Below are 12,425 nucleotides of genomic sequence, written 5' to 3'. Positions count from 1 at the left end.
CAATACCTCTCCTGGGCATATATCCAGAAGATGTCCCAACCGGTAAGAAGGACACATGCTCCACTATGTTCATAACAGCCTTATTTATAATATCCAAAAGCTAGAAAGAACCCAGATGTCCCTCAACAGAGGAATGGATACATAAAATGTGGTACATTTACACAATGGAGTACTACTCAGCTATTAAAAACAATGAATTTATGAAATTCTTAGGCGAATGGATGGATTTATAGGATATCATCCTGAGTGAGGTAACCCAATTACAAAAGAACACACATGATATGCACTCACTGATAAGTGGATATTAGCCCAGAAGCTCGGAATACCCAACATACAAGTCACAGACCACATGAAACTCAAGAGGAAGGAAGACCAAACTGTGGATCCTTCTTAAAATTGGGAACAAGATACCCATGGAAGGAGTTACAGAGACAAAGTGTGGAGCAGAGACTGAAGGAATGACCATCCAGAGACTGCCCCGCCTAGGGATCCATCCCATATACCATCACCAAACCCAGACACTGTTGTGGATTCCAACAAGTACTCACTGACAGGAGCCTGATATAGGTCTCTGCTGGGAGGCTCTGCCAGTACCTGACAAATACAGAAGTGGATGCTCATAGCCATCTGTTGGACTGAGCACAGGGTCCCCAATGTAAGAGCTAGAGAAAGGACCTAAGGAGCTGAAGGGGTTTGCAGCCCCATAGGAGGAACAACAATATGAACTAACCCCCAGAGCTCCCAGGGACTCAACCACCAACCAAAGAGTATATATGGTGGAACTCATGGCTCCAGCTGCATATGTAGTAGACCTTGTTGGACATCAATGGGAAGAGAGGCCCTTGTGAAGGCTCTATGCCCGAGTGTGGAGGAATGTCGGGGCCAGGAAGCAGGAGTGGATTGGTTGGTGAGCAGGGGGAGGGGAGGGGATGGTGGAAGGTGTCTTTTTGGAGGGGAAACCAGGAAGGGGGATAACATTTGAAATGTAAATAAAGAAAATATTCAATAAAAAAAAGAAAAAAGGAAAGGAAAGGAAAGGAAAGGAAAGGAAAGGAAAGGAAAGGAAAGGAAAGGAAAGGAAAGGAAAGGAAAGGAAAGGAAAGGAAAGGANGAAAGGAAAGGAAAGGAAAGGAAAGGAAAGGAAAGGAAAGGAAAGGAAAGGAAAGGAAAGGAAAGGAAAGGAAAGGAAAGGAAAGGAAAAAGAATATCCACAGAATCAACTAGCCTGGGTCCATAGGGGCTCCCAGAGACTGAACTGCCAACCAGAGAGTCTGCATGGGACTGACCTAGGCTCTCTACACATAAATTACAGTTATGTAGCTTGGTCTTTATATGAGACTCCTAACAGTGGAAACAGGGTCTGTTTCTCTGTTGCCTGCCTTTGGGACTCTTTCGTCTGACTGGGTTGCCTTATTTAGCCTCAATAGGAGAGGATGTGCGTAGTCTTACTACAACATGATATGCCAGGACTGGTTGATATCCATGGCAGGCCTGCCCTTTTCTGAAGAGAAACCGAGGAGTGGATGGGGTTGGGAGGGATGGGGAGAGAGACTGGAAGGAGAGGGGAAACTGGTCAGGATATAAAACAAACAAACAAACAATGGTTAAACCCTCAAATAGATTGCTTAAGGTAGGTTAGTTGGAAAAAGGAACTATCATGTGTTGATTTTTATTAAGTAGCCCACATGGTTCCGTGTAAAACTGATTTTAGTGTTAGAATGAACAGAATCAGCTGGCACTTGTGGATGTCCAGGGGCACAGGGCATCTCTGTCCTGCCGTGAGTACTCTGTCACAGTGGTGGGAATGGTTTTTAAGGCATTCCTGTCATCCTACTAAATATCAACAAGGTCACACTGCTGGTTGTCACATGATCTCTGTCATTTGGTCTCTTACTTGGGTACAGAAGTACTTTGCAGTTTCTCAAACTCAAGAGGCTGCTGCTATGGAAAGGTGTCACAAATATCTACCTGTGCTTGAATCTCCAGGCACCTTTTAGAGCATTGTTAATATCCGTCAAGATCACTTGGGAATATTAAGTCAACCCTAAGTGATTTTTATTCCAGTGCACCAAGCCCCCTCAACTGTTTGTAAACAACTAAACTTCACCATCCCCCATGTGACTTTATTCAGTCAGTCTCAGCATTTACATAAGAAGTGTAGATGACTCCCTGTGTGATGGGGTGATGTGTAGAATGGCTACAAATTCTTCTACCCACATGGTGACTCAGCCATGACAGACCATTGTGACACATGGCAAGATGGTTTGCATGAGGGTTCCATTCCACATCCATTGAAGGGGATAATGGTATGGACACCTGGTGTCCTACTTAGCTTAACTGCAAACTAGATGCAGCCTATAATCATGCAAAAAGAGAAGCCTCATTTAAAAGTGGCCTAGATAGGACTAGCCTGTGGTATGTCTGGGGATGGGGGTTGTTCTAGATTGTTTCAGTTTGATACAAGAGAAGCCAGGCCCTATGGGAGGAACCTCTCCATGAGCGGAGCGGGTGGCCCTGGGTTTTCTAAGAAAGCAAACTAAGCATGTGTTTGGGCAAGGCAGCAAACATCCTTGATTTCTGCTTCAGGATCCAAGATCTCCTACCCTGCCTGCTTTCAGTCACCAACCATAACCTATACATTAGAATAAGTTCCCTTCTCCCCCAAGTTGCTTTTGGTCGGAATGTTTCCTCACAGCCACAAGAATGGAACTAGAACCCAAGGTCTTGCTACACTCATTGACAAAAGGGACCTCCTCAGGAGGAACAGCCACAAAGCAAAACCACTAACCTGATGGCTTGTACGACTCCGGATCTATTACTGGAGTGGGGTCTGGTAACATATCAGCACCTGTGGGAGAAGGAAATCAGCATGAGGGGCTGGGGATGGTATTTACATTGTAATCTCAATATTGAATGTCTGAAATAGGAGTTAAATAGTATTGAGAAGATGTAACAGCATTGACATCCAGGACGTTACCGCCCCACACCACAGCAGACAATGCTGGACCTTCATGAACTAGATTAGAGTTCATAAATTATTTGGAGACAATTGATATTTCCTAAATAGCTTTTACAAAGCAGCAATAAAGAGCTCCTGATAGAACTCGTGTGATGCAATGTATGTCCCAGGACATCCCATCCTCTGCTTAAATGGCTGCATCTCTTCGACTATAATTAGTCTGTCCTTTACTCTCCTAGCCCAGGTAGATGTGCTATGAGCTCACGAAATGAGTTACCTCAAGCAAACAATTTGAGAATTGGACCAACCCAGGAGTGTGTGTGATGCTGCTGCAGCCCCGGACTCTGCCGTCAGAGCAGACAGCAGAGCACTGACGCTGTTCAGAGTGTACCATGGAGGTCCCATAAAGGCCAAACTTAAAATATAGACAATACAATATGTTGAACAATATGTTGACAAGGATTCACAACAACTGTAGCTCTCATATGAAGGTGGCGACTCAAAAGGAACATCCATGCTGGAAAACTGCTCACAAATTCTTGAATATTTATGGTGGCTTTATTCTTATCAATGAAAATCAGTAACAAATTTGACATCCATAAATTATGAGCAGATAATTTTTGGCATGCACATATAATGAACGAGGGCTTAGAAATAAGAAAGAATGGATTAGAATAATAAAGAAATAATTGATATTGCCAATAAAAGTCATCCAGCAATTGCTTGGATGACTCATTAAGTGTTCTATAAGTAAGGAATCCCAGCACAGCTGGATGTGGTGGTGCAAGGTCTTATTGCCCAGACGGGGCATTAAAAACCTCCTACTGAGGTATAATCTACTTAGAGCAAAATTTACCACCCTATAGAGACCAACCTGCTGTGTAGAGAGTTCCAGACCAGCCAGGGCTATGTAGTGAAAACCTAACTCAAAAAACAAACAGATAAACAAACAAAAAACTCCAGAGAATGTACAAATTGTGCTGATGTGATGTAGTATCTTGGGTCTTCCATAAAAACAGAAAGCCTCCTAATCCCTGAGCCATCTCTCCTGCCACAAATATTATATATCTTAAATATAGTAACTATTAAAATTCGTTGAAGCACATGGTAACTATTGCTGTAGGTCATTAGAGCTGACTTATAATGAAAGGTAACTGACTTCATGTAAATAGGACTGAATGTAGGGGGCATAGGTACAGAATGCAGGTAGGAAAAGTCTGTTGTCACCCAGAATGGAAGAGACAGTGAAGGCTTGGATACGAATTGTGTCTGTGACATGAAAAGGACGCCATGATTGGAACCCTTGGTACCAATCCTTGAATCCACGATGCTATGATTTGAATCTAAAAAGCATCGGCTCAAAGGGCTCCTGGGTTAACGTCTGATTGCTTGGCTGGTAGACTTTGGAGAAGTGGTTGTGTCATGAGAAGTGTTATTTCCTGGTGGATAAATCTTTTGATGAATTCAGAGCCCAGTGGACCATGAGGAGCTAGAGCCTGGTTAAAGGCGGCAACTTATTGGTGGTGTTTCACTGAGGGGTATCCAAGTCCCTGCTTCTGTACCGTCTGGATCTTTTCTTCCTAGACACACCGAGGTGAGCAGCCATGCTCTGCTCCTGTGATGTCCTGCCTCTTACCACAGGTCCCAAAGCAAGGGAACCTGTCCACCTTGAGCCCAAATAAAGCCTTCCTCTCTTAAGTATTTTCTGAGTCACGTCATTATCATAGCATCAAGAAAGTGCCCAACACAGTAGCTACCTATTAGTAGCACATGACTGCATCTGCATAGTCATGAAACAAAATCTGTCTTACTGGGAAGACTTGTTTCTGAGGGTGGCGGGGACCACGACGATGACAATAAAGATAGCTTTGATGATAATAGTGATGAAGGTAAAAATGACTCTCTCTCTCTCTCTCTCTCTCTCTCTCTCTCTCTCTCTCTCTCTGTGGTTTTTTGAGACAGGTTTCTCTGTGTAACCCTGGCTGTCCTGGAACTCACTCTGTAGACCAGGTTGGCCTCGAACTCAGAAATCTGCCTGCCTCTGCCTCCCAAGTGCTGGGATTAAAGGTGTGCGCCACCACTGCCCGGCTCTGTGTCTATTTTTAAGGATGGAAATATTCTGCTTTAAGGCAGTGATTTCCAGAGTGTGGCCCCCAGAGCAGCATCATAAGCATGCTAGACTTGTCAGGTAGGAGAGCTGTGGTGGTTTGAATGAGAAAGCCTCCGTTTATGCTCATATATTTGAATGTTTCATCACCAGGGAGTGAAACTGTTTGAGAAGGATTAGAAAGTGTGCCCGTGCTAACGTAGTGGATATGTATCACTGGGAGTGGGCTTTGAGGTTTTAAAAGCTGGCGCCAGGCCCATTGCCTCTTTCTGTCTACTGCCTCTGGATTAGGACGTAAAACTCTAGCTATTGCTCCAGCATTCATGTCTGTCTGCCATGATGGTGACCATGTACTAACCCTCAAAAACTGTAAGAGTTGCCTTGGTCATGGTGTCACAGCAATAGAAGAGTAACTAAGACACAAATCATTAGATAGATCCTAAACCTGCTGAGAAACGCTGCAGATAGGACCCAGTGACTCATGTCTTAGTAGGCCTTCCATGTGGTTCTGATGTCCCACAAAGTTTGAAAGGCACTACTCTACAATAAGAGGATGGGGGTGGGGATGGAAATGACCTCATGCTGTTTCTGGATGGGTGAGATATCTGAAATCATATACACACAAAATATTTCAATTGTTGCTGTCCCCTGACAGACTTCAAAGACATTATTTCTGATCTAATGTCTCTGGAAAAGAGTCATTTACTCTCACATAAACACTTGTGGACTGATGAGATAGTGTAGTGGGTAAAGGCACTTGCTGCCAAGCCTGATAAGCTGTGTTCAATTCATGGACCTCACTGAGTGAAAGGAGAGAACTGACTTCTGAAAGTTGCCCTCTGTCCTCCACACATGCACCATGGCATGCACACATGCACATATGCACACGCACTCGTGCACATACACACACATGCACACACACACACACAATGCCCATGCACACACACACATGCACACAATGTAATAAAAACATCAAGTTTTGCACCTTGAGATCCCTGCTGATCCCAGTCACAGTAGAGTATATCGTGATGCCAGGGCTCTCTCTCCTTCAGTAGCCACAGAAGACTCACCTTGTCTGTAGCTTCTTGGTGATTATAATCAGATCGCAGAAGACTCTGCCCTCCGGGAGGCTGGAGCCAGAGCTCACCCTCTGCTTTCTCACTGTCAGTGTTCCTTTGGGGAGCACTCTAACAAACGACATGCCCCTAAAGATGTCTAGAATCACCCCAGGGAAGCTGCCCAGAAGAGAGGCTAGTGCACAGGACACATTTCCTGGAGTGGGGCTGGAGAAAGAGAGAGCACTCAACACAGCAACCTGTGCTCTTAACCTGTCTGTTTTGGAGTGCTGAGATTTAAGCAGCAGTGATGGTAGATCACTCCAACCAGCTTTCAAACCAGATCATTCTGTAGACTGCTAAAAGCCTGATTCTATAGAATCTTTCTCGTGCTGCATCCATTACACAGAATAAACCAAAAAGACAGAAGTCAGTGTGGAAGGGATGCAAGAACCAGTGCTACCTGGGAGGGAAAGGTAGGGGGGAGGGGGAGGGAGGGAGAGAGAGAGAGAGAGAGAGAGAGAGAGAGAGAGAGAGAGAGAGAGAGAGAGAGAAGAGAAGAGAAGAGAAGAGAAGAGAAGAGAAGGGAGGGGAGGGGAGAGAGTATTGCTGCTTGTAGAGAGCCTGTTAAGAGCAGCAAGAGAGATGGTATCAGCTCTCCTGGGAGTAAGTCACTGAATATTCAGCTGGATAGAACTCTTGGAATACAAAAAAGACCCTCTTACCAAAGCAGATGGCTCTGGTGCCATCTATCACTGTGTGAACAAGCTGCTGTGGGCACATGGGACCAGGTGGCTCTCTGTGTCAATTCAGCACATGGTATCTGTCTGGCAGGAGGATTTTGAGGAGACTCAAGTCCCTGGCTGAAGAGGGAGCTGAAGGGAATTGATATAGCAGGACTGCATATGAGCTGCCTACACATGGCCTGTGCCTAGAGCAGGTCCCACTCATCATCACATATGGACCCCCATAGGTGCCCTAGTGGGAAAACCTCATCCACCCAGATTGTCCCTCAGAGCCATTCATCAGCCTCAGTACATAACAGGCTTCTGCAGATAAAAAAAAAAAAGTCCAACGAAAACTTTTCATTGAGCTTGTGTACTTGCCTAGCTTAGGAGCCAGAGTGAATCGCTCCTCCAGCATCTCAGCCACATAAAGTATATACGGATAACTTCACAAGACGTGTTCTTTGTTACTCACTAAGAAAATCAGTTAGGTGATGGAGCAGGTGTTTCTCACCCATGGTACTTACACTGACATCAGCAAGGGAGACAGGAAAATCTGGGAAAGCTGATTTCACTATGTGGAATATTTCCCAAAGAGCTCTCTCTCTCTCTCTCTCTCTCTCTCTCTCTCTCTCTCTCTCTCTCTCTCTCTCTCTCTCTCTCTCTCTCTCTCTCTCTCCATCCAACTCACATATATGCATATTTATTCATTTGTGTGTTTGTATGTGGGTAGGTATGTACTCTCTCTCTCAACAATGTGTCTAAAAAAAGCAATTGTCTTTTAAAAACATTATGGCATTTTATATACATATATATATGTGTGTGTGTATGTATATGTATATATATACACAAGTATACACATATACATAAATACATGTGTGGGTGTGATTTGTATTAAATCAAAACCACAAACTATGGGATCCAGGGCCTCACACTTGGTAGCAAGCACGCTACCACTGAGTGTGGTCCTAGTCTTGGAGGCTTTTTTTGGTTTGAAAATCTTGTACATGCACATATATTTTGATCAAACCACCCCCCTTTCTCTACCCTCAAATTCTTTCTAAATATCCCCACCACTTTCCTCTCCTAATTTCAACGTTCTTTGTCAATTTATTTATAATACACATTTGATAATATATTGATATATATCATTGATATGTTATTATTGCTATCGCATAGATGACATATATATTCTGTATGGCTGTAGGTCCATCTGCTGGACCATGGTTACCTTTCACAATGACTGCATTGATGAAGAAAATCAACTCTGCTCCTACCCCAGCTACCATCAGTTACTAGCAGCTACTCAGACAGGGCTGGAACTCTGCAAGCCCCTCTCCCATCCATGCTAGGCTTGTGCCTGGCTTGATCTTATTCAGGTCTTGTGTAAGCATTCAAACCTACTGTGTGCCATAGCACTGTCACATCCAACAAATAGTGTTCTGTGTTATCTACTTCCTCTGGCTCTTACAGCCTTTATGGTCCCTCTTCTACAATGGTCACTGAACTTTATGTGGGGGACATGTGATATAGCTGTCCCATTTAGACCTGGGCACTCCACAGTCGCTTATTCTCTATACATTGACAGTTGTGGGTCTCTATTGTTACCTACTATAAAAAGAAGGTTCTTTGGTGAGGATTTGAAGATAAAACATGCAGGTATAAAGGTAAGAACTTAGGGGACAGTTTATTACTATGCAAAAATAATATTAATGTTAATAATGGTGGTGGTGGTGGTAGTTTCCCCCCTAGGACCTACGCCATCTAGTCCCATGGCTTTTGTTTGTTTGTTTGCCTATCAATGGTTCAGGGCTTGAGTTCCACCTTGTGGGTAGACATAAAGTCTATTCAGAACGTGGTTGGCTACTCCTGTAACCTTTCTGCCATTACGGCATCAGTAGGCATATCTCACCGGGCCAATTGTTATCATAGCCCACAGATTTCACATCTATGTATGACTTTTGATTACTCTTATCTCTCATCAGCATGCAGAATATCTTCCAGAACTATGAAAACTAGCCAATGGAGTGGAAGCTTCCCCTTTAAATGATTCATTTCTTGGTAAAAATGGAAACTAGTCATGTAAAGCTTAGGCACTAATAATGTCTTGATAATGACACAGGATTTTGGTGTGTGTGTGTGTGTGTGTGTTCTGAACTTTACATCATTTCTCTAGAAAAACAAGATTATAAAGGTTACAGGTACCAAAGTTCTCTGGGAAGACCAACTAATCAACCAGGTCTGGAGGATGGTGGGTCCTCTCTCACTGTGCTGCTTGCTCCTGTGCTTCAGCACCTGGATAGCTGCCCACCCACTCCCACCCCAGCTCCTTCTGGTGATCCAAAGCTGGGCATCAGAGGAAGCTTCCTTACCTGTCAGGTTGAGCCTGGGCGCATGTGCTCTTCGACCGCCAGGTGCTGAGTCAGCCACAGGTAGAACTGGAATAATATGGAAATGAGGGTCAAGAACTGAAGGTCTTTTTTTTAAAACAAACACACAGCACATCAGAAAGGGGCTCAGCAAGCAGCAAGCAAGAATCCATAACTTGATCTTGCCTTAAGTCATGCACCTGAACTCACAAACTGCTGGATTTTTTTTTTTTTCAGTGAAACCCGAGCCAAGTTAAGAAGGCTGACAGAAGTCTACCCAGCAAGACCCTGCAGACGGAAATGCTTTCCTCCTCGGCACCCTATAGAGACTCCAAGTTCTCTTTTAAAAACAGAGGATGTTTGCTGTTAATAAGGTCAGTGATTGAAAAACTGGACCAATGATATAAAAGTCGTTATCCATAAGGATACTGGTTGTCTTCATTGACCCCAGAGGACGTTATACAACCTTGGTCTGACTGCTTCACCCTTCATCTAGATGGTGAGGCTGCACACAGCAAGACTGAAGATGGAGGTGCTGCTCTTACCTGATAGGCCATCCAATGATGGTAATACACACACACACACACACACACACACACACACACACACACACACACGCACTGTCAGAAGCAACTTGCTCCCTTTCATTTGCTCACATGTGAAAATGTCAACACCACTTTCCAAAGAAGGAATTGTACCAACGAGGTTCCTATCGTTTTACAAAATGGCTTGCTTCTGTGTCCCATTGTCTATCAGGAATTGGGACCAAAACCCAAGGTGTGTCAAGAGGGGCCACAAGTCCTTTCTGCTCACACACTCAATGTATATTACTCTTTTACTTGTTCAATGTAACTCGCTTTGGTTACCTAACATGTGACAACCAGTGTTAGGAACAAAAAGATAATGACCAGAACAAATGAAGACCTAACCTGGTGAGTTAAGGTTAAGGTACCATTGCAGGAGACACTGGGCATCACATGAAGGGGTTAAGGCGTACCATTACAAGAGATACTGAACACAATTCTCCTGTATCCCTTGGCAGTGTCTCTGTCCCATCCCTTAATATCCCTTAACATTTGCTCTACAGGCCTAGAATGCTGGGCTTGGCATGTGCTATGTACCACATCCAAGGTTTTTTGTTTTAATTCATGGCTCATTGACCTACCTGATGGTGTGCTTGGGTGATTTATGTCTTCTGACATGTGGGTAGCTGAAAGAGCTTTTGGAGAAACCATACAAGGAAACTGACTTGGAGTATTTAATATGGAATAGAGAAAAGAGGATTTTTGCCCATTTCAAGTTTCCTGAAAAAGAATCGATCACCTTTCCATTAAAAAATTGTGAAAGGAACCACACAGCCTTGTAGTGTGAAACTGTGTCTCTGTCCTTCCTTACCTACCTAAGGCATTCTCTGATTGCCTTTAATAAAAATCTTATGGCTAATTAGCTGGGCAGAAAGTACCCAGTAATACAGAATATTAATCACATTAATTTACAAAGTCTTGATGATACTACACTGTGCATGAAGACACTGGATTTTCTGTGGTTCTATTTACATAAAATATTCAGAATAGGCCAATAAAACCATAGAGGAAAGAAATAAGCTGGTGAGACTTCCTGGGGAAGAGGCGAAAGGAACTCTGGGAAGAAGAAAGGCCTTTTGCCGGGAGACATGAGAGGAGGCAGACATAACCACAGCCTGGAAGGTATCTATCCACATGGTTGGATGGGGATAGGTGGCCAGGTTAACTTGGATGAGCTAGTTGAGAATCTGCCCAGCTAAGACCAAAATTTTGAAATATTAAAAAGTTTCTGCATGGTTATTTGGGAAACTAACTGGTTAAGGAATAATTGCCACCATATTTGTTTCCAGTGCTAATTAATATATACAAAATATGAATCACATTAATTTACACCACAGCCTTGATGATATTATGCTGGACATGAAGACACTGGGTTTTTCTGTGGTTCTATTTACAAGAAATATCTAGAATAGGCAAATAAAAGCATAGAAGGGGAAAAAAGGAAGCTGGTGGGTGGTAGTGGTTTAGGGAGAAGGGGCAGATGGCTGAGGCTAGTTTTGGGGAGTGGTACTTCATCTGCTTATCTACCTCAGAGCAGAGGTGCTTCCTTAAACCAGGCCACACCATCAGGCACCTGCTGTGCACCAGGCTCTTCACTAACTGCTCTCTCTGATTACTAGGTCCAAGAACGTCAACGCCTTCCTCCACTCAAGGGCAAGACAAAGCTGGGTGCATGCAGCTCAGAAATTGGGGACCTGTCTAGCCTGAGCACCCCCAAACATAAACAGAGATAAGGGGCTGGAGAGAGGGTTCCTTTGGTAGGAGCTTGTAGAAACCCTGCTCTCCACACAGTGGGGTCGGGTAGAGCCTTTGGGAGCCAGCAAGGATCTGAGGGACTTGCATCCTTAGGACAGAACCCCTCACTCTTGGGGCTGGGAGGCACATTAAGAAGGGCAGGAAGGGACCCTCGCCTGCACCGAGTTAGGGTTGGGTCTCCCAGGCTCCGAGGCCATGAGAAATAACTTAGTTATTTTTAGCCACTCATCTTGTGGTCTTTTGTCTTAGCATCAAACAGATTAAGACAGACATTCTGAGGGGGAACTTCCTCACCCCATCATCATGTGCCCTTGCTTTTCACCTTGGAGCTTCTAGTCACCATGGCTCGCGGCAAATGAGGGGTTTGGGGACATCTCCAAGACAAGGAAGACTCTTCCTTCACCTGTTGAGTATCTGGTGTTCCCTTCTTCCCAGGCCTGGAGCTCCCAGGTGGTTTTGGAGGACCATGCCCAATTTTGGAATTTGGATGCCTTTTAACCCCACAGTCTAGATTCCCCCTGAGGTATCTGCCCTCTAAGTGCCAGCCCAGACCACAGACCTTTTGGTTGGGCCTCATTGCCTCCCCACTCTCTGGGGCACCATTGTAAACTTTAGAAGGTCACATGCACACCCACACCTGCCCCTTCCAGCCACATCACCCACAGCAGGCACCTTCCTCTCTGCCCCATATTCTACCCTCCCCTGCTTCTTCTAGGAGGAGATTGCTCTCTCTCTCTCCCTGAAATGAAGTCTGCTTGCTATCTTGAGTAGCTAACTTCATGCATAATTGGCCATCTTGGTCATGCTGGTCTTTTGTTTTTTGATCTCTCTCTCTCTCTCTCTCTCTCTCTCTCTCTCTCTCTCTCTCTCT

At 44.4% G+C, this 12,425-nt stretch overlaps 1 protein-coding gene across 1 annotated transcript in view; it reads right to left on the bottom strand.

The window, feature by feature from the left end:
• LOC110298270 (putative DMBT1-like protein) overlaps window positions 1–12,425 on the bottom strand; it is a 242,950-nt gene that overhangs the window by 208,828 nt on the left and 21,697 nt on the right. Inside the window, exons 6-7 of the mRNA XM_029480049.1 lie at window positions 9,219–9,284; window positions 2,789–2,848 (exon numbers count right to left, since the gene is read on the bottom strand). Of these exons, the coding sequence (XP_029335909.1) occupies window positions 2,789–2,848; window positions 9,219–9,284 (126 nt within the window). The remainder of the gene's footprint in view (window positions 1–2,788; window positions 2,849–9,218; window positions 9,285–12,425) is intronic.

Source organism: Mus caroli, chromosome 7, assembly GCF_900094665.2.
Source record: "Mus caroli chromosome 7, CAROLI_EIJ_v1.1, whole genome shotgun sequence".
Taxonomy (NCBI): Eukaryota; Metazoa; Chordata; class Mammalia; order Rodentia; family Muridae; genus Mus; species Mus caroli.
Note: the sequence above shows the minus strand (reverse complement) of the source record. Positions and strands in the feature narration are given on the sequence as shown.